Source organism: Sceloporus occidentalis, unplaced genomic scaffold (assembly GCF_023333645.1).
Source record: "Sceloporus occidentalis isolate IW3139 unplaced genomic scaffold, rSceOcc1.0.p SCAF_7, whole genome shotgun sequence".
Classification (NCBI taxonomy): Eukaryota; Metazoa; Chordata; class Lepidosauria; order Squamata; family Phrynosomatidae; genus Sceloporus; species Sceloporus occidentalis.
The window spans coordinates 17,074,030-17,097,255 of NW_028316987.1; the positions used below are offsets into that span (position 1 = coordinate 17,074,030).

General features: G+C 41.8%; 1 protein-coding gene across 1 annotated transcript; it reads right to left on the reverse strand.

Annotated features, from left to right (window-relative positions):
- Positions 1-45: 45 nt before the first annotated feature.
- Positions 46-5,432, reverse strand: LOC149309308 (uncharacterized). The gene is made up of 3 exons (XM_089532210.1): positions 4,685-5,432; positions 234-4,606; positions 46-126 (listed from the first exon to the last, which is right to left on the reverse strand). The coding sequence occupies exons 1-3, from the start codon at positions 5,430-5,432 to the stop codon at positions 46-48; spliced, it is 5,202 nt and encodes a 1,733-aa protein (XP_089388336.1).
- Between the last annotated feature and the right edge of the window lie 17,794 nt (positions 5,433-23,226).

Genomic DNA, 23,226 nt, shown 5'->3' on the forward strand with positions numbered 1-23,226 from the left:
GTGCTACTGGTGGTAGTTGAGGCAGTGGAAGTTTTAGAAGAGCTGCTAGTTGTTGATGTGGAAGTAGTAATAGTAGTGCTTGGTGTTGATGGGCGAGAGGAGGAAGTGGAAGTTGTAGAAGAGCTGCTAGTTGTTGATGTGGAAGTAGTAATAGTAGTGGTTGGTGTTGATGGGCGAGAGGAGGAAGTGGTTGCTGGCTGTACTGAACTACTACTAGGTTTTTGTGTCCTGACAGAGCTACTACTTGGTGCTGCTAGAGTGGTGGAGCTGATGGCACTGATCATTGTCGTGATGGGAGTTGATGACGTAACAGAAGGCCTAATGGTGCTTAATGTTGTAAAGGATGGAGCCACCATTGTGGTACTAGTGCCAGATGGAGAAATAGTACTGTCCTGTGGAGAACTACTTGTCAAAGCAGAGACAGTGGAGAAACCCGGCATGTTCGTTCCTATGTTGGTAGCAGCCTGACTTGTCTCTTCAGATGTTCTACTTGTGAACTCTGAGCTTGTGGTAATCTCATCCATTGTAGTGCTTGAGTGTGATGGAGAGCTGTTTGTGTCCGCTGGTGTTTTACTAGTGAAGAGTGAGGAAGTGCTCCAGCCTGGTATGTTGGTCCCAATGGCTGCTGTAGCATCAGTAGTCTCTGCAGAGGCAGTGCTTGTGAAAAAGGAGGTGGGAAAGACTGGAGTGATGGTTGTGGTGGCAGCATGTGATGGAAAGGTCATGATTGTAGTGCTGCTGGCTAGTGGGGAGCTGTTTATTTCTCCTGAAAGAGTGGTTGTGAAAGATGGGACACTAGTGCTGTCATCCATTGGGGTGCTGGTGCTTAAGAGTGGGCTACTTGTGGTTCCCAAAGAAGTGACTGTTAACGGTGGGCTCATAGTGCTCTCATCCATTGTGGTGCTTGTGTCCAATGGTGAGCTACTAGTCTCTCCTGAAGGGATGGTTGTGAAAGGTGGGTTCACAGTGCTATCATCCAATGGGGTACTGCTTTCTAATGGTGAGCTACTTGTGTCTCCCACGGAAGTGACTGTTAACGGTGTGCTCATAGTGCTCTCGTCCATTGTGGTGCTTGTGTCTAATGGAGAGCTACTTGTCTCTTCTGAAGCGGTGGATGTGAAAGGTGGGTTAATAGTGCTATAATCCAATGGGGTACTGCTTTCTAATGGTGAGCTACTTGTGTCTCCCGCGGAAGTGACTGTTAACGGTGGGCTCATAGTGCTCTCATCCATTGTGGTGCTTGTGACTAATGGTGAGCTACTTGTGTCTCCCACGGAAGTGACTGTTAACGGTGGGCTCATAGTGCTCTCATCCATTGTGGTGCTTGTGTCTAATGGTGAGCTACTTGTGTCTCCTGAAGGGGTGGTTGTGAAAGGTGGGTTTGCAGTGCTATCATCCAGTGGGGTACTGCTTTCTAATGGTGAGCTACTTGTGTCTCCTGGGGGAAATGATGTGAAAGGTGGGTTCATAGTGCTCTCATCCATTGTGGTGCTTGTGTCTAATGGAGAGCTACTTGTCTCTCCTGAAGGGGTGGTTGTGAAAGGTGGGTTCATAGTGCTATCATCCAATGGGGTACTGCTTTCTAATGGTGAGCTACTTGTGTCTCCCACGGAAGTGACTGTTAACGGTGGGCTCATAGTGCTCTCATCCATTGTGGTACTTGTGTCTAATGGTGAACTACTTGTGTCTCCTGAAGGAGTGGTTGTGAAAAGTGGGTTCAAAGTGCTATCATCCAGTGGGGTACTGCTTTCTAATGGCAAGCTACTTGTGTCTCCCAAGGAAGTGACTGTTAACGGTGGGCTCATAGTGCTCTCATCCATTGTGGTGCTTGTGTCTAATGGTGAGCTACTTGTATCTCCTGAAGGGGTGGTTGTGAAAGGTGGGTTCGCAGTGCTATCATCCAGTGGGGTACTGCTTTCTAATGGTGAGCTACTTGTGTCTCCTGGGGGAAAGGATGTGAAAGGTGGGTTCATAGTGTTATCATCCATTGTGGTGCTTGTATCTAATGGTGAGCTACTTCTGTCTCCTGAAGGAGTGGTTGTGAAAGGTGGGTTCACAGTGCTACCATCTAATGGGGTACTGCTTTCTAATGGTGAGCTACTTGTTTTTCCCAAGGAAGTGACTGTTAACGGTGGGCTCATAGTGCTCTCATCTATTGTGGTGCTTGTGTCTAATGGTGAGCTACTTGTATCTCCTGAAGGGGTGGTTGTGAAAGGTGGGTTCATAGTGCTATCATCCAATGGGGTACTGCTTTCTAATGGTGAGCTACTTGTGTCTCCCACGGAAGTGACTGTTAACGGTGGGCTCATAGTGCTCTCATCCATTGTGGTACTTGTGTCTAATGGTGAACTACTTGTGTCTCCTGAAGGAGTGGTTGTGAAAAGTGGGTTCAAAGTGCTATCATCCAGTGGGGTACTGCTTTCTAATGGCAAGCTACTTGTGTCTCCCAAGGAAGTGACTGTTAACGGTGGGCTCATAGTGCTCTCATCCATTGTGGTGCTTGTATCCAATGGTGAGCTACTTGTATCTCCTGAAGGGGTGGTTGTGAAAGGTGGGTTCGCAGTGCTATCATCCAGTGGGGTACTGCTTTCTAATGGTGAGCTACTTGTGTCTCCTGGGGGAAAGGATGTGAAAGGTGGGTTCATAGTGTTATCATCCATTGTGGTGCTTGTATCTAATGGTGAGCTACTTCTGTCTCCTGAAGGAGTGGTTGTGAAAGGTGGGTTCACAGTGCTACCATCTAATGGGGTACTGCTTTCTAATGGTGAGCTACTTGTGTCTCCCACGGAAGTGACTGTTAACGGTGGGCTCATAGTGCTCTCATCCATTGTGGTGCTTGTGTCTAATGGTGAGCTACTTGTGTCTCCTGAAGGGGTGGTTGTGAAAGGTGGATTCGCAGTGCTATCATCCAGTGGGGTACTGCTTTCTAATGGTGAGCTACTTGTGTCTCCTGGGGGAAAGGATGTGAAAGGTGGGTTCATAGTGCTCTCATCCATTGTGGTGCTTGTGTCTAATGGAGAGCTACTTGTCTCTCCTGAAGGGGTGGTTGTGAAAGGTGGGTTCATAGTGCTATCATCCAATGGGGTACTGCTTTCTAATGGTGAGCTACTTGTGTCTCCCACGGAAGTGACTGTTAACGGTGGGCTCATAGTGCTCTCATCCATTGTGGTACTTGTGTCTAATGGTGAACTACTTGTGTCTCCTGAAGGAGTGGTTGTGAAAAGTGGGTTCAAAGTGCTATCATCCAGTGGGGTACTGCTTTCTAATGGTGAGCTACTTGTGTCTCCCAAGGAAGTGACTGTTAACGGTGGGCTCATAGTGCTCTCATCTATTGTGGTGCTTGTGTCTAATGGTGAGCTACTTGTATCTCCTGAAGGGGTGGTTGTGAAAGGTGGACTCATAGAGCTGTCATCCAGTGGGGTACTGCTATCTAGTGGCAAACTACTTGTGTCTTCTAAGAGAGTGGTTGTGAAAGGTGGGCTCATAGTGATCTCATCCTTTGGGGTACTAGTATCTAGTGGAGAGCTACTTGCATCTTCTGAAGGAGTGGTTGTGAAAAGTGGGTTCACAGTGCTATCATCCAATGGGGTACTGCTTTCTAATGGTGAGCTACTTGTGTCTCCTGGGGGAAAGGATGTGAAAGGTGGGCTCATAGTGCTCTCGTCCACTGTGGTGCTTGTGTCTAATGGTGAGCTACTTGTGTCTCCTGAAGAAATGCTGGTGAAAAGTGGGTTCACAGTGCTATCGTCCAGTGGGGTACTGCTTTCTAATGGTGAGCTACTTGTGTCTCCCACGGAAATGACTGTTAACGGTGGGCTCATAGTGCTCTCATCCATTGTGGTGCTTGTGTCTAATGGTGAGCTACTTGTGTCTCCTGAAGGGGTGGTTGTGAAAGGTGGATTCGCAGTGCTATCATCCAGTGGGGTACTGCTTTCTAATGGTGAGCTACTTGTGTCTCCTGGGGGAAAGGATGTGAAAGGTGGGTTCATAGTGCTCTCATCCATTGTGGTGCTTGTGTCTAATGGAGAGCTACTTGTCTCTCCTGAAGGGGTGGTTGTGAAAGGTGGGTTCATAGTGCTATCATCCAATGGGGTACTGCTTTCTAATGGTGAGCTACTTGTGTCTCCCACGGAAATGACTGTTAACGGTGGGCTCATAGTGCTCTCATCCATTGTGGTACTTGTGTCTAATGGTGAACTACTTGTGTCTCCTGAAGGAGTGGTTGTGAAAAGTGGGTTCAAAGTGCTATCATCCAGTGGGGTACTGCTTTCTAATGGTGAGCTACTTGTGTCTCCCAAGGAAGTGACTGTTAACGGTGGGCTCATAGTTCTCTCATCTATTGTGGTGCTTGTGTCTAATGGTGAGCTACTTGTGTCTCCTGAAGGAGTGGTTGTGAAAGGTGGGTTCACAGTGCTACCATCTAATGGGGTACTGCTTTCTAATGGTGAGCTACTTGTTTCTCCCACAGAAGTGACTGTTAATGGTGGGCTCATAGTGCTCTCATCTATTGTGGTGCTTGTGTCTAATGGTGAGCTACTTGTATCTCCTGAAGGCATGGTTGTGAAAGGTGGACTCATAGAGCTGTCATCCAGTGGGGTACTGCTATCTAGTGGCAAACTACTTGTGTCTTCTAAGAGAGTGGTTGTGAAAGGTGGGCTCATAGTGATCTCATCCTTTGGGGTACTTGTATCTAGTGGAGAGCTACTTGCATCTTCTGAAGGAGTGGTTGTGAAAAGTGGGTTCACCGTGCTATCATCCAATGGGGTACTGCTTTCTAATGGTGAGCTACTTGTGTCTCCTGGGGGAAAGGATGTGAAAGGTGGGCTCATAGTGCTCTCGTCCACTGTGGTGCTTGTGTCTAATGGTGAGCTACTTGTGTCTCCTGAAGAAATGCTGGTGAAAAGTGGGTTCACAGTGCTATCATCCAATGGGGTACTGCTTTCTAATGGTGAGCTACTTGTGTCTCCCACGGAAATGACTGTTAACGGTGGGCTCATAGTGCTTTCATCCATTGTGGTGCTTGTGTCTAATGGTGAACTACTTATGTCTCCTGAAGGAGTGGTTGTGAACAGTGGGTTCACAGTGCTATCATCCAATGGGGTACTGCTTTCTAATGGTGAGCTACTTGTGTCTCCTGGGGGAAAGGATGTGAAAGGTGGGCTCATAGAGCTGTCATCCAGTGGGGTACTGCTATCTAGTGGCAAACTACTTGTGTCTTCCAAGAGAGTGGTTGTGAAAGGTGGGCTCATAGTGATCTCATCCTTTGGGGTACTTGTATCTAGTGGAGAGCTACTTGCGTCTTCTGAAGGGGTGGTTGTGAAAAGTGGGTTGATAGTGGTGTCATCTATTGGGGTACTGGTATCTAATGGCGAGCTACTTGTGTCTTCCGAGGGAAAGCTTGTGAAAGATGGGTTCACTGTGCTCTCATCCATTATGGTGCTTGCATCTGATGGTGAACTACTTATGTCTCCTGAAGTGCTAACTGTGAAAAGTGGGTGCATAGTGCTGTTATGCATTGGAGCACTAGTTTCTAATGGCAAATTGCCTGTACCTGCTGAGATAATGGCTGTGGAAGATGAATTAATAATGCTGTCATACACTGAGGTGCCGGTTTCTAGTTGTGAGATATCTGCGTCTTTTGAATGTGTGGTGACATGTCGGTTCATTTTGCTTTCCCCCATTATGGTGCTGGTGGTAGACATGGTCCTTTTGTCATTTCTTGACCATCTTGAGTTATCTATAGCTATGTGACCCCTTCCACCTCCACCTCTTTCCACCAACAATGGCTGTAACAGTTCTTCTTTTTTAAGATAGTGACTCCAAATTCTGTCCTTTGTTTCATCTCTGAATCCACCTGTGAGAAAGGCAAGGTCAACATTGACAAGGTCCCTTTTCTAGAGCTTGTCATTAAAACGCACATTCACAGAGACCATATTTTCCTGTTTGGAAATTAAAACAGAACTAAAGCGGCTGTTTCCAGGTTCAGGTGAAATGAAAGGATTTTGTTCTTTCATCAATTTAGGAAAAATGGAATAGTTTGTGTTGAACTTACTCTGGAGACTAGAGTTCGAATCCCTGCTCAGCTATGGAAACGCACTGGGTGATCTTGGGTAAGTTATACTTTCTCAGTCTCAGAGGAAGCAAAAGGCAATCACACCACAAACACCCCATTAACAAATCTTGCCAAGAAAACCCTGTCAGGGTTTCCATAAGTCAGAAATGACCGGAAGGCACACAACAACAACATTTTTCTAGCCAGAAAGTTGATGCGGAGCAGAGCAGAAGGTGAGCTCTAGCACTAGAATGACTGGGAGGGAAGGAGGAAGATAATTAAGTAAACACAAAGCCCATCTTTGCAAGTTAGAGCAAAAAATGGATTGCTCCTTTGAAATTGAGGCAATCTGATGTTCTCCTAGCTGAGCTAAAGATTTACTGACAGCCCTTTCTTCATGCCTGGAGAAGTTTCCTGAAAACTGGAGATTCAGGGCCAGGTCCTGAGATCTGACAACTCTAACTGCAACCAATATAGAGGGAGAAGTCTACAGGAGCACAAAAAAGTAAAGCATCACCCACTGTTAAGGTAGGGCCCCAAAGCTCTGAGCCCCACAGTAAACCAATGTCCTCCTCGTTTGAAGCAGACCTTATTTGCTGTTTGAATATTAGTAATGGAAAGAATTTCCAAAGTATTCCAAAAATGTTGAAGAAACTCATTTCTTCAGTGTCAGGAAACCCTGATGAAGAGAATCCTGGATGGTGAAAATCTGATTTTGAACATCTGAATACGATGACTCGATCCTTACGACTGTGAGCAATACTGTAACGACTCTTCCCTTTTTATTTCTGATTGATGTATTTTGTATTATCTATGTATTGTTGATGTTTTTATTGCTGTAATCCCGCTTCAATCCGAAGGGAGAAGTGGGAGATATAAATAAAATTTATTATTATTATTATTATTATTATTATTATTATTAGTTCTGGACTTATTCTGAGAAAAATTCACAGTTTGTGTGTGTGCGTGCAGAAATTAATGCTGTTTACTTTGTGAAAACAAAACCACTTGCAAATGTTGTGCAGAATAACTCCTCAACTACATCCTGGATCTCAAAGGAAGTATTTGTTAAAGTGTTGTTAACGGAATTTAAATTTTATTTCCTGGGCTTCACAATGCTTCGTCTCTCAATACCACAAGTCCAGAAGGTGGAGTGGCCCGCCTACATAGATTTCCTTCTATGCCGTCTTAACTCAGAACAACACCAGCAACATCTTGCCAAAATGCAGACCTGTGATTAACACTGTCATATTTCCACCACCCCTTGAATGATTTTTAACACTTTTGCCTGATGAAGAAGCCAGTGGAGCTTTGAAAGATTGCAACCTGTATTTTGTGCATTTTGGTTGTCCCAATAAAAATATCACTGAGCGAGCGAGGAGAGGGGAGAGGAGTGGCGGAATGAAAAAGAAAAAGCAAAGAAGAAGAAAGGTTTAGTAAAAAAGAAAAGAAGGAAAGATTAGAAGGATGGGAAGGAGGAAAGGAGGAAAAGAAAAGAATGAAGGTATAGCAATTGATTGGAAAATAATTAAAATGAAATGATAAGATTTAGTAGGAAAGATGGTATATATAAGAAAGGGAGAAATTAGGGAAACAATAAGAGATCATGAGGATGGTTAACAATTATATTAATATTTTAGTAGGATTTAGTATGAAATAACATGGAAGATGTTTGAAGTGATGTTGAGAATGGGAAATTTATCATATGCTTTCTTTTATGTTCTTTACTTATAAGATGTCAATGGAGATATGTATGTTGAATGTTTGATATTTGTTTGTTTCAATAATAAACTTTATTTTTTAAAAAAATCACTGTTTTGTGGATTTGGGGTGTTACTATACAGTGCGCCCGTGTTATTCACAATTTGAGCGTATGTGTTCAAACTGCGCGGGAGCGCACAGGGTGCAAGAGGCAGCGCATTCCATTCAGATGAATGGGCGCATGCCTGTGGAGCCTCACGTGTTCCCGCAATGCCGTGCCGCCACGTGCACAAGCCCCATTCAAATGAATGGGGCTCCAGCATAGGCGGAATTCACCTTATGCAGAGGGGTCTGGAACGGATCACCCGCATAAGGCGAGGTTCCACTGTACTTTGTTATATGGCCAACATGGCTACCCCTGTATATGATCCCCAACTACAATGTTTCCTAGGTAGGAAATGATAGGTTTTTTGCAGAAAACAATGGTTCTTCAGAAAAAAAATATTATTTTCTTATAGAAAAAGCTATTTCCTGTTTTCTCTGCATCAAATAAATGTTGAATTATAAACAGTCTTTAAAAACTATGCAGTTTTCAAAGATGTTTTTCACAGTGGGAAGAAAATTGATAAGTTGCTCTTTACTTTCTTTGATAAAGCAAAGCATTCGAGATGAGTCCTGCAAATGCAGCCACTTTTGAGTTGGCTTCCTCATGAGGAAGGATAATTCTCCATCTCAGACAGCGCTATAGAAAAGGTGGTGAAGAACCTTGCACCCCCACTGGACCCTTGGCACCATAGTTGGTACTCCAAAGAAACCACCTTGGCTTGTGTTGCGCAAACAGTAGTGGGAAAGAGGGGCTAGTATGCTTTCCCAATGCAGCTGACCATCTTTCCTTCCATCCTGACTAGAGACGTTATCAAACAAGGGAAATTGGAAGTATAATCCAATGGCAATCCAAATGCAATCATGGGGTTTTATGTTATTGTGTGATAGACTACCACATGGAATGAAAAAGAGGGTAGTGGTGTAGTCTCTGCAAAATCAGCTTGACATCTACTTTGGTTTGAAGGAGATCTGAGAGCAAAATAGCGGGTGGGCATCTAAAGACAGGAGTAACAGTAATTTGCTTCAGGCACACATGTTGCCTGGCTGGGATGGGCTTTTAATGCTGTTCAGTGATGTTTTCAAGGGGTATATGTTGATTCTGAATGCATTTTTAGGTTTTTTAAAATGTTTAAAAGATCAAAGCCATGGTTTATTTTTAAAATAATTTTACAGTCGGCCCTCCTTATCCACGGATTTTTTTATCCACAGATTCAAGTATCCATGGCTTGAAAATATTCCAAAAATGTATACATTCCAAATAGAAAACCTTGGTTTTCCATTTTATATAAGGGACACTATTTTGCTGTGCCATTGACTTTAATGGGACTTGATATTGTTATCCACGAGGGATTCTGGAACCAAACCCCAGCGGATAACAAGGACCCACTGTATATGTATACTTGTACAGAAGCTTTTGTATATTTTTAATCTTTATTGTTTTTAAATATTTTTAGATGCCTTGAGTCTCATTGTTGAGAGAAAGGTGGGATATAAATGAATCATCATCATCATCATCTGTACTTGTAGGAAAGTACTGGTGATGTATTAAGTCATTGTGCATTCCTTTTGCCTAGAAAAATATATGCTTTATGATCTTCTAAGCTGAAAGTTTAAACAGTTGCCTTCAAAGTCCACAGTTTACAATTGTTGTTGTTGTATCTCTTCAAGTCATTTCCAACTTATGGTGACCCTAAGGTGGCCCTGTTGTGGGTTTTCTTGGCATGATTTGTTCCAAGGAGGTTTGCCATTGCCTTTCATTGAGGCTGAGAATGTGTGACTTTCCCAAGGACACCCAATGGGTTTCATGGGGAATCAAACCCTGGTCTCCAGTGTCATAGTCGAACACCCAAACCACTACGCCACACTGGCTCACTATGATAAATTATTAATCAGTTTAATATTGGTAACAATACAGTGACTCAAGTTTGCATTTCTTGAAAACCAGGAAGTATTATTCAGTAATACAGCACTTTGATGAAAATAGTCACACCACCTTGACAAAATGACTCAGGTATTGCATTTTTAGTTTTTGTGTGAAATACGTAACATTGCACTTGTATTAAACATTTATTTAAACATTTATTTAACAACCTGGAATAGGACTCATGTGACTTCCTTACACAGTTATCAATATGGATTGTATATATACAGCAATCTTACATTATATATATATATATATATATATATATATATTTCTTGTTATGTAACGTATAGAATAGAGGTTTTCTGACAAACTCCAGTGGGGTGTTTCCAGTGACATTTGTCCAATATCTGGAGATCTAATAACTATTTTACGTATTTAATCTCATGTAATTCAGGATATTAGTTACCACAAACCTCAAATTCTCAGTTTCTCTCACCTCCTGTTTTCCATTCTACCACAAATTCTGTGTTCCAAATCTGGTTCAAATCTATCAACTGCTCCTTCAGTGATCATGGTCACATCGCATACACAGATACATAGTTGTGCATGTGTGTGTTTGCCTTTCTTATTTATCATCTTTAAAATATAGAACAACGAAGCAGTATTTTAATTTTAATATTACATATAACATTTTAACAATTCATACAGAACTACACAACATCCTCCACTACTTTCCACATCTGAGGAGCCATCACCAAAAACACCTTATCCCCCAACAGCCACCTAGCTCACCTCAGAAGGAGTACTTTATGTACAGTGAAAGCACTATTGCCTGTTAACAGATATGTGGCAGCTGATTCTGAGAGCGTTAGTAATGAAAAAACAACACTCTGCACATGGGCAAAGGTACATGCTTCTATAACTATCTTATACAATGTGGCATAGATTGAAACGAGCTTTTCAGTAAAGGCTAAACATGCAGATGGTTGAGAAGGAAAAATGATAGTCCTGGTTTTTGTACAACTTTATCCTTCTACCATGAAGCTGAATGCTGACATACCTGAAAAAGAGACAAAGGCTAATATGGACACTGCTGCAATCTCTTCAGGGTCCTTGAAGACTAACTGAAAGTCTTAGCACTACTTACTTTTTTCAGACGTGAAAGTGACACAATGTAAGATGAAGAAAAGGAGGCGGATGGAGGAAAGATCCTTCCCCATCACTCGGCCTCAGAAGGTTTGACAACCCAGTTCAGTTGCATTGAAGTTGGACTCAGTCACTGTCATGAACTGCAATTTGATTTCTGAAGAAAGAGAACGGGAACCTTGGACTCATGAAAGGAGGAGGGGAAAAGATGCAGTATGCTCATAATATTTTTCTGGCATTAAGATCATGTGTGCCAGGAGGAGAACAATAAAGACAGGCAGGACATTTGCAAGTCAAAGTGGAGGAAAAAGGGAAGTTCAGGTGGGCCAGTTGGATGGCTTTGGTAAATTCTTCCTTCTTAGTTGAGTGGAAGAAAGAAATACTCTGTGTCTGTATCAATGACAGTAAGAGCAATAACCAATAATTCCCAAAGGCAGCTAATAGATTTTGTGGTGTGTGTGTGTGTGTGTGTGTGTGTGTGAGAGAGAGAGAGAGAGCGCAGATCAATCCATATTGGGCCACTAATCCATGTGGTACAAAGGGAAACACACACATCCTTACTTTTGCCTCCTTGTCATCCACATTTTGATAAGCTTAGTCCCTGCAGTAGTTAAAATTCTAGCCTTAGGTACAGACTGACTTTGATCATGGATTTGGGAAAACCATATTCTGGTTTCCAGTTTCAGTTTCCTCATCTTCCATATGGAGGTTACGGAGTTTATCAGATAAGGGGAATTGGAAGTATAATCCGATGGCAATCTGAATGCAATCATGGGGTTTAACGTTATTGCGTGACAGACCGCCACATGCAAATTCGGGCAATGGCATGCTATTTTTGGGCAATGGGGAGCCAGTTCAAATGCAATGCGTATTCACGTAGTTGCGCAAAACTAGCGACTTTAAGTGAATGTGTTCTCGACCCACTTTTTTTTCATTAAAGAGATAAAGAAGAACCAAATAATATCCCCCCTAAAAGCATCTATAGCTATATTGATATTATTCGGCTCTTTCCATGCTTAATTGCAAAATTAAAGTACAATTCTTGCAGTGGGGAGGGGGGAATCCAGCATTGGGCATTTGGGGAACTGTTAAGCTTTTGTCAATATTCTCTTTTCTTTCAGTATTTCTGATTCACTCTTTTGTCATTTTTCTCCTGTGTGATGTGGCCCCCACTTGGAGGGCAACCCTACACACACTTACATAGCAGTACATCCCATTGAACTCAGTGAGGTACGTCTGAGTAGATATAACAGGTAGGTTTGCACTGAAAATCAGCTACTTCTGAAGGGTGGGGAAATTCCTTTCAATGTATCCGGGACTACGCCTCAGGGCAAAGAGCACCCGACGACAACAAATCATAATTCAGCTTCCATTGAAATAAATAAAAATTTTGAAGAGGTCAAAAGAATGCTGATAATAACACTAGAAGCATGTACACACAAACACACATCTTAACATATTCCATAAATTTCTCTTGTCATTAAGTCCTTAGATGAGATGAAGATGACCATGCATCTAATCCCTATAGCGAAAAGGGTAATAAAGGCTGTCAGAAAACAGAAAAAAGGTGAGCTACAACAAGATGCATATATTTGCAGTATTGTTTGTTGCTATTGTTGAGTGCCTTCAAGTCATTACTGACTTATGGCAACCCTAAGGCAAACCTATCATGCGGTTTTCTTGGCAAGATTTGTTCAGAGGTTTGCCACTGCCTTCTCCTGAGGCTGAGAGCACATACCTCACCCAGTGGGTTTTATGACTGAGCTGGGAACTGAACTCTGGTCTCCAGCCATAGACCCACACTCAAACCACTGCACAACACTGTATGTCAGTATTGTTTACTAATTGCGTTTTAATCTTATTTCAAGAAACTGTGTTACATTTTGCTCTTATCAAAACCCTGTAGGATAGGTAAAAGTTCAGACATTGTGATTTGCCTAAAGGGCCATGCACTGATTTGCACAGCTGAGTAGGAACTCGAACCTGACATGTGTCCACATAACAATATGGCAATGATTCTGTTTTATTAGTCCAGAATTTGAATGAGCCACATGCTGATCACACCTCCTTTTGAATAAGCAAGGAAACAAAACAGACAGGGATAGCTCAGTATGATGCCCAAACTAAGTTGCCTGTTTTAATTTATAAACTGAGGCTTCTTGGCCAGAATAAGGTATAATTCCAGGTGACAATAACACTAATTTGATTTTGACTTATTTGTTGGTTTTTTATGCTAAGGGAGAAGCAAGTGTGAATAAACAAAGTCCATGTGCAAGCATGTAGTCCATTCTCATAATGGGTTAAACTAGGATTTGGGGTTTATAATTGCATGAAACATGACCAGTGTCAAAGTAGACATAATGTGAGTGGAGATAGGACTGTGCAAAAGTACCCATAGCAGTGCATATATCTGATTATTCCTGATCTTTATGAAAGCTCTATAACAGAAACCAGGTGCCCATTCACCATATAGAATTATACTTGTCCCTCCATATTCGCTAGGGTTAGGAGCACAAGACCCCTGCGAATATGGAAAAACCGCAAATAACAAAAAACACCATGCTTTTACTTGAGAGGACACCTCTCTAGGAATCTCTAGGTCCTCCAGTGCAACTCTGTGGTCAACGTCCGACAGACACTGACCATAGAACTGCTCTGGATGAGCTACAAATGCCTAGTAGAGTATTCACTCTTGGAATCTCTAGGTTAGTGATGGCGAACCTTTTACAGACCGAGCGCCCAAATTGCAACCCAAACCCCACTTATTTATCACAAAGTGCCACGTTCCTAGGTCTTTCTAGTAACAAACTGGTGAACTCTGTGCTGGAGTGACTGAGTGTGTGCCCACAGAGAGGGCTCTGAGTGCCACCTCTGGCATGTGTGCCATAGGTTCGCCATCACTGCTCTAGGTCTTTCAGTACAACTTTCAATTAAAGTTGACCATACAGTTGCACTAGAGGACCTAGATATTCCTAGAGAGAACGTATTAATCAAATCCATGAATAATCAAATCCGTAAATATGGAGGGATGAATATATAGCATTTTTATTCCCCTTTAACTGCCATGGTTCCATCCTATGAAATCCTGGGATCTGAAGTTTGCTGAGGCACTAGAGGGGCTCTCTGGCTGAGAATTCTTAATGCTTCTCTATAAACTGCCAACCTCAGGTTTTCATTAGATGAAACCATGGCAGTGGAATAATAGGGCTATAATTCTGTAGTGTGAATGGGCCTCAGATGTGCAGAGTACTGATTGGGTGGTGGTTGGTAATATCTCAATAACAAAATAATAATACAAGTTTTATTTTTACCCCACCCCTCTGTCAAAAGACAACCGAGGCGTCTTACAATTAAAAGAATGCAACAATGCCCAATATCCCAGTTATAACCTCCCTCCCCTTAAAACATCAATTAAGCAAGTTAATATTAAAATAACTAAATAATCAATTAAAATAATCAAAGAATAAACAAACAGATGGGACCATAGGGTATTCATGAGATGATAATTTCAATCGGTGGCCGGTTTAACTATTCAGGAAGGCCTGCCAGAAGAGATACTTCCCTGCTTTATCCCTATACATTCGTTTCCCTTTCTAAAAATAAAGTGTTGGAACGAACTTTGACATGTCTGAACATGTAAGTGGGACTTTGAAAACATTTGAGGAACAACCTGCTTCAAGCACGGGAGGACGAATTACTTCAAAAAACAAATTCAACCAGTTTTCAAGACAAAGAATGGTATATTTGACTAATGGAGAAGGCATGAGGGGAAAAAAGCTCATTCCATGGCATGAAAAACTACTTGCAGGCCCACTTGTCGGCACTCAGTTTCTCATGACCAAGCTGAGCTGGAGGAGTATCTCAGCTTAAAGCAGTTCCATTTTACCTTCCCATACACAGATTGCCTTGGTCCTGAAAAGAGCACCCTTTCTCAGAGTAGAGCTTCTTGGTTTTCTGTACTTTTGCCTCCAGTTCTTTACCAGCATCAGGCTTGTTCCACTAACACAGAATCAAAATGCATTTCTGAATAAAAAGGAAGAGCCATAGATGTTGGGGCTTAAATTATTTAAGCTGAAACTCTGCAAGTATCTTTCATTGAGCCTATTCATATTTAAAACAAAAGATGTCTTGGTATCATAGAGGACTTCCTCAAGATGGGTATACTCATAAAGAAAAAGAAAAAGAGATGCTTATATCCCACAGGGAATCTATCTCCTTTATCCCAGATGTCTACAGGTGAAGATAATGTGTGATTTAGCAAAGGGTACAGAAATTATCTGTGACAAAGGATGAACCAAACCTTCTGCATAATTCTGCATGGAATCACAGCAAGCTCTGTGTAATTTCAGTGTGAGGAATTATGCTTCTGCACCCTCAAGTCTGAGAAGACATACACAGACACTATGTAGGTTGTTTGTACCATGTCTCTCAGATGAGGAAGAAGTATGGATGGCAGTCCAGAGATCAGATTCCACGCTTATCTTCAGTGCCAGTAATTTCAGTTTTGAGCTTTGCCCTCTAGTTTACCATCAGGTTTTATTCTGAGCTCTGGATTGCAATGGAAGCTACGTCATGACTTAGAGTCACAAATCTGTAATTGATTTGAACATTTGATACAGTGACTGATGATAAAATTGCCATCATCAAAGGAACAGGGTGAGACATATTCCTAAACAGGGCATGCATAGTATTCTCTGTGTTGTAGCAACATACCTGTACCATATCCAAGAGGGGTTACCTTGCCCTCACCTCTCCCCTGTTGTAGCTGTTGGACATTTTGCATCTGCGTGATAGGATTAAATTGATGAAGCAATGCAGTGTTAGCAAAAATCACCTCTTGAGCATAACAGGATTGTGAATCTATTAGATTTGGGGAGGGGGCTCTTACAGGAAAAAAAGGGGCAGGGAGAGTCTAGAGTTGTGTAAATTGGTTGCCAAAGTCCTTTGTGTGAGTTGCACAGCATAGTAATGTTGTCTTCCACTTATCATGGTTTGTCGGTTCTCACCATACTCATTGTCAAATATTTTCTGTCTTTACATGTCTTCACTGAACCATCCATCTCTTCTGAGTGCATCTCCGACAGAACACATTTGAGGTGGTACAGACTAGATCTCCCAATGCATGGTAGGTTTTAATCTGGTCAACAGTGGGCCCGAACAGACAGGCCAAAATAAAGTTGCTTTGGGTCACTTTGGAAGTATGCTGTTTAAATGCTGCATGAGCCCTAAGAGGCTGGAAGCCACACCAAAGCCACGCTCCAGCCCTAAGGACTAGAGCACAGCTTTGGTTCAGCTTCTGGCCTCTTAACATGCGAGTGTCATTTAAACAGCATACCTCCAAAGTGACCCGAAGCAGCTTTATTTTGGCCTGTCTGTTTGGGCCCAGTATGACCAAAGGAGCTATCCATAGTACTGAACCCTGTGCAGTCCTAAATTCTGGCATTTGTAGTTTGGGGAGAGGCATTTAGAATCTGAGCCAGAGACCATTAATGCCTCACCACCAAACTACAAATCCCAGAATTCCATAGGATGTTGTCATGGCAGTTAGAATGGAATCATAGTGCTATAACCCATGATCGTAGCTCTCCTGTGCCTCAGGAAAAGAGAGCATACTGTAACGCTTCTATAATTTCCTCCATGAGTTGGCAAGAAATCAAAATTCATACTGGCTGCTGTGTGTTCACCTAAGTCCTTGGAAAGGGTGATAATGTATATGTTCTTTATGATTGGCAGGAGACACTATTTTCCTGTGTATGTTCCCTTGATGGGTTTATAAAATAGGCACATGTATAAAGTTCTAGAACTAGACATTTTCCTTTCCTTTTTGTAAAAAATATCTTTTTTTCAGTTAAAAAAGAAACAGTGACAAACAAAGCAGAAAGAACAAAACAGAAACAAAACCACTCATAAGAAAACCCATACTAAGCAAACATAACATTAAGCACATTTTAAAAAGACTTCCAACTTATACCAACTAAAAGTATATAGCACTATATATCATTATTACTCCCTCTCACTTAAACAAACATATCCTTTTCACTGAATGATTTCTAAACTCTAAAACCACTAGAAATACCAGTATCTGTCAAATTATACTTATATCCATTTACAAAACAAAAGATAATAACTATATTCAGTCCTTATAATCAGCTACTATAACTCTCACTCCTCAAACCCTATGCACATTAAATTCTCTTCTGTTCTTTTCAGATACTCAGATACTTTTCAGAGTTCCAAGCTCTCAAAAAAAATTATCTTGTCTATCTCTTAATAAATATGCTAATTTATCCATTTCCTATACTTCAGTGCTTTTAAAAACCAATCTTTACTTGAAAACTAGACATTTTCATAACCGTTGAGGGAACAACTGACCCTTGTGAATGTTGCAGCTGGGTTATCTGGAGCTGGGCTGTAGGAGTGACTTTGGCCTCAGGCCTCTGCTGGCTTCTACTCCCTAGAGCTGCCCGTTTTTCCTATAGGATTGAGATTATGCTGCCTGCTGCAGAAGATTTTAGCAGCTAATTTTAAATACCTGTGCCTTCCTTTTCAAGGCTTCACCTTCCTGGGTAGGAAGGGCATATAAAAGCAAAGGCAGATATTGGCAGGGTCACCAGTGGCAAGTCACCCCTTATAGGATTGACCTCAAAGGGGGTCACTCCTTTGTGTGCCCACTCAAGGGAAACACAGGGACAAAGGGACCACTCTTTCTTGTATCATTTAGCAAGAAGGATCATGAGTGAGACTCAGGGTCTTGGAGTAACATCCCTCAGAGTAAGAGTTTGGGTAAATTTCTTAGGAAACCACTTTACGGTCCCTTGGTGAAAGGCAGGGACTACAAGATCATCAGAGATCCAGTGTGTCATAGTAGTTTGGGTGTGGACTCTGGAGACCAGAGTTCGATTCCCAGCTGGTTATGAAACCCACTGAGTAACCTTGGGCTCTCAACCTTAGGAGAAGGCAATGGCAAACCTCCTTTGAACAAGTCTTGTCAAGAAAACCCCATGATAAATTCTCCTTAAGGTTGCCATAAGTTGAAAATGACTTGAAGGCACACAACACACACATGATCCTTAGGTGCCCATGTGAAAGGTGTGTACCAGGGTAGTAATAGCAAGTACATTTCTATACCGCTTATCAGTGCACTTAAGCACTCCCTAAGCGTTTTACAAAGGGTAGGCATGGCAGATGTTTCTGGGAGGGGGATAATGCTCTACTAATTGATACTCTTGGCCTCTTGGTTTCTGCAAACTTTGCTGTTGGTCTTGGGAAGTATTGGTAAGCTGGCATAGCACACCTGCACTGACCTGAAGCATTGGCATCTTACTAATATTTGTTCCTTAGTGTCTTTGTGTGTGTGTGTATGTGTGCATGTATATGTGTGTTTTTAATATTGTGTATGTACTTGGGTGAATCTTGGCAGCGGGAGGAGGAATGTATGCCCCTACTTATGCAGTCTTTGGAAGAGGGAGGCATAGTACTGAGGCCTGATGATGTGAACAAGATGCTCGAAGCAGTTCAGCCCATCACATGTAAGCGCTCCCATTGCCCATCTTGGCTGATAAAATCTAGCAGCGGTGGACTGACTGGGTGGGTCCAGGGAGTAGTAAATGCCTCATTATGTTAGAAGCAGGTGCCTGCTGCCTTAAAGGAGCGAGTGGTGCACCTTCTTCTGGAAATGATCTCCCTGGACCCAGAGGTATATGAGAACTGCCACCCAACTGCAAATATCCCTTTTTGGGGCAAGGTGCTTGAGCATGTGGTGGCTGGGCAATGTCAGGCATTCTTGGACAAAACAAATTAACTGGACCCATTTCAGTCTGATTTCAGATCAGGGTACAGCACTGAAACTGCCTTGGTTACTCTGACTGATTACTTACTCCAGGGGAAAGAGAAGGGTAGTGCTACTGTATTGATCTTCCTGCATCTCTCAGTGGCTTTTGATACTATTGATTATCTTATCTTATTGGACTGGCTCTGCAGGATGGGAGTAGGAAGGATTGTTCCAGTCCTAGCCAAAGGGATGATTCCATACAGTAGCGTTGGTGGATTTCTGTTTACCCCGTTGACTATTAAGTTGTGAGGTGCCACAGGGTTCCTTCTTAACTGCCATGCTGGTCCATATCAACATGAAACTGCTGTGGGAGGTCATAACTTGGTTTGCTCCAGCTTCAACTGATGCACCAGCTATGGCCTTTCCTGGACAAACATTTTTTTTTATATACCGCTATTCCAAAGATCATAGCGGTGAACAGCAAGTAAGCTAATTAGCAAGTAAGCTAATTTGCCCCCAACAGTCTGGGTACTCATTTTAGCGACCTCGGAAGGATGCAAGCCTGAGTCGAGCTTGGGCCCCTTTGCTGGTCTTGAACTCGCAACCTTGTGGTTTCGAGTGAATGGCTGCAGTACAGGCATTTACCCACTGCGCCACCAGGGCTCCATAACCTAGCCAGAGTAGTCCATGCACTGGTGACCCCCTGCATAGACTATTGTAATGCACTCTACATGGGGCTGCCCTCGAAGAAGACTTGGATGCTGCAGATAGTGGAAAATGGAACAGCTTTTCTGCTGAGTGCAGTAACATATAATGCCAATCTTAAAAGAACTGCAGTGGCTGCCAATACATTTCCAGTCTGAATTCAAGGTGCTTTTGATGTCATTTAAAGCTGCAAATGGCTTGGGACTTCGATACGTGAGGGAGTGGATCTCTCCACATGTGCCTGTTTGAGGATTAAAATCTGCTGGGGGATACCTTCTCATATTCTAGTAGTGAGAACAATACACTGTACTGGGACATGGGAGAAAGGGCCTTCTCAGTCATGACACCCCTGTTCTGGAGTCTCTTCCCCATGGAAGCCTGACTGGCACAAACATTTATAATTTAGCCACCAAGTTAAAACTTGGCTGATCATCAAAGCCTTTGAATTTTGTTAACCCATCCCAAAATGAATCTTTTAACTCTGTTTTTAACTGATTACTGTAGTTTTAAATGTTTTTGTTTATTTAATTATTTTATTGTTTTAAATTGTGTAACTTATTTATTTTATTTATTTATGGTATTTATCCCTGCCCTTCAGCACAGCGGCTTACAATTGTTTTAATGCTTTTTATAACCTGTCTTGAGATTTTGATATAGGGTGGAGGGCAAATATTTTAATAAAATAAAATAAATAAAGTGCAAAGGCAGACTTACTGCTGAACATAAAAAAACCCCAAAAATAATGACCATGGAGAAGCTACATAAATTCAACCTAGACAATGGGCTTTTTTCACACTGTGACCTAGGCGTTTCCATCCCAAAATGGTTAAAGTGTTGGAAAAGGAATTCGCTAATGATTATCATACACAGAGCACAACAAGGGGTTAAAACACATTACTTAGGTAAGAAAGTGGATAGAAAGCGAATTTAGATTTCAGATGGATGAGGACAAATCCCCTTGATAGCTTGGAAATAACTTTTTTGCGCATGCTCCAAACTATCATTTCCACCAGTTTTCCTCTGGCTGAGAATTCCAAATAACCCTCCCTAAACTTGCAGCCTCAGGAGTCTAGAGGATGTTGATGTGGCATTTAAAGAGGAATTATAATGCTATACTGCAGCTGATGATGGTGCTGGCGGCGGCTTATGATGGCACTAGTCCATGGATTGTCACTTTAAGAAGCACTGGTTTGATTACTACTTTCACAGACAGATATATTCACCAGGATCTACTGACAGAGAAGTCCTTCTACTAAGACTCTTTCTCAGTCTCCTCAAATGTGGAGGCCCTGGACATTTGGGAATGGAGTGTTCACTCACTAACTGGTTGTGAAAAGCAGGGACCTTGTTTATAGACATGAGGATGGCATGGGATACCACTAGAGGGAGAAAAAGTATGTGTGGGCTGCCCTGTCTTAGTTTAAAGTGATGGTTGCAGAGAACCATAGCTCATTCCTGCTCTAAACAAGACATAACAAAAATGCTCCATAAATGTATTTACCAGACGCCAGAGGGCCCTGTTGTTTTCACCAGGTACACCAGTTTTCCTGTTTTTACACAAAGTATGAAAAAAAACAGAGGTACTAAGAACGCTTAGTGGAGTTTTTGTGTTGACAATATAAATACGCAGCTCATACTCATGTTTTTGTTGCTGTTATTGTGTGCCTTCATGTTGTTCTTCACTTATGGCAACCCTAAGGCAATGCTATCATGGGGTTTTCTTGGCAAGTTTCTTTAGAGAGGGTTTGCCATTGCCATCCTCTGAGGCTGAGAGAGTGTGACTTACCCAAGGTCATGTTTTACACAATCAAGTTGTCTTTTTCTGGTGCACATTTGCTGAATGATTGGTGCGAGTCTTTTGAGCGGAAAGGGGATTATTCAAGCAATAAAATACAGGGTATCCAAAAATTACAGTTTCAGTTGTCACCCACTGGATTATCTCTAGAATAGAAAACAAATTGTAAAGGTAATTTCTGGACACCCTGTATAACAACCAGCACCTTTAGCAAACCAGAAGCAAAAGAGCAATGTATAGAAAATGGGAAAAGGGGCATATCACAAGACAAGTAAAACAAAAACAAGTTAAAAAAAAGAGTAGACAATATTTGTAGGAAGAAAGAGGATGTAAAGCTCAGGACAAAAAGCTCAAGCTTTTGGGAAAGACTGCAAATAATAAAGGGAGGGTTTTATCTATAGCTGGAGCAAGAGGAAGAAGGAAAAAGCAGCAGGTTAGCTCCACAGAGTGGATGGAGATAATCCAGTGAGTGACAGAGAGGAGGCAGATCTGTTTGACTCCTTCTTCGGCTTCATTTTTTCAATTTTTGCTCAACTTGGTGAAAACAGAATCAAGGATACATTGAGAGGACTGCGGCCCAAGTTAAGCAAATAGCTGGTATGTATGGAGCACCTATACATTTTAAACAAATTCAAGGCTCCAGGGCTGGATGAGTTGCATCCAAGAGTACTAAAGGAACTTGCACATGTAATCTCCCCCATTCCTGCTTTGAGTTTGGAAGAGAAGGAAACAACTGCTTAAATGTTTGAAAACCTCATTTCTCATGATTCACTCCATCAAAAACTTGCCTCTTGCTTTTCCTTTCTCCTTCCCTTATCATCTCAATCTTCCATGTCCCCTTTCTCTAGTTTACTGGTTTCCAAATTAATCCCACCAAAAGACCCAGGGTTAAGAACCTTACAATTCAGTTTCCTGGAACAGATGAGGTGTTTCTCTGCAGTAGCTAATGTAGTATGGTGACTCTCAAGCTTTGTTCCTCCATGGATTTTGAACTTCAGCTCCTAGAATTCCTGACCATTCACTATGCTGACTGAAGCCACTGCGAGCTGAAGTCCAAAATATCTAGAAGACCAACGCTTGAGGTCCATTGACTGGTGAAGAACACATGATGACCATCTAAATGCAAATAAAACCATCCTTTCCTCAAGCTATGTTACTATTCTTAAAAAACCCAAAACCTTTATCTTTAGAATTAACTGAACTGTCTTACCCTAATCATGCATTTATTGATTGATTTACTTATTTAAATAAATACACAAAAATAAAGATATTTATTATTTAAAGATCCAGCTGAGAAATACAAGATTTGTTGGCACTTTGGTTTCATTTTTCTTTCAAATAATTAACAACTTAATTCTGAATTTATAATGAATGCTTCAGTGATTCATTCTCAATGAAGCTAATGCTGAAAATCCAATTTAAGTAAATCCATTAGATTAGAAATAACTTTAAACCATTACAATAGAAATAAATTTAATTGTTATCTCTTTTCATTAAATTTTTTCCATCTTAATTGATAATTTCAGTTAGTTACAAACACTGTTCTGTGCTCATATGCAATTTTATGGATGTGCATTGGTCGTCCCTGCATTCACTTTATAATGTCATCAGTCTTTGCTCCCTTTCTTCTCAGAATCACTTCTGTTTGCATTATCTGGGTGCTATTGAGAACAAGGTACAACCTCTTTTCCTTTACCCCTCAGTGATTTTTTAAACTGGTCACTCAGTGTGTAGCTTCCCGTATTGTCCTGAAAGATCTGAGCCAATACTATTCCATGCTCAGAGAGGAAGGAAGAAAGGATCCACCCATCCTGTGGAATAAACTGGAAACAAAGGGAGGCAGGACCGAGGGGAGGCAGTTTTAAAGTGTGTGTTCCTTCCTCTCATCAAACCCACTTATGAGCATAGAACACAGAGCCCCTTGATGGAAATATTTCCAATAGAATTAATGATGGCGAGTGACACAACTTCCTTGCCCACTTTGTGAACCGTTTAGAAATAATACTTGGAAACAACTTTATTTTTCTTGAAATAAGTGTCACTAAGATTTTATCTTTGTCAGATTTCAAAACAAAACAAAGCATCTC

Bases quoted from the DNA above. Each gene is read 5' to 3' on its own strand.
- LOC149309308 (XM_089532210.1), bottom strand. From the start codon at position 5,432: ATGGATGAGAGCACAGTGAACCCATCTTTCACAAGCTTTCCCTCGGAA. The intron at 4,607-4,684 runs GTACCCCAAAGG...GTTTGCCACTAG, and splicing joins TAGCTCTCCACTAGATACAA to ATAGCAGTACCCCACTGGAT. The intron at 127-233 runs GTCAGGACACAA...ATCAACAACTAG, and splicing joins CAGCACCAAGTAGTAGCTCT to CAGCTCTTCTACAACTTCCA.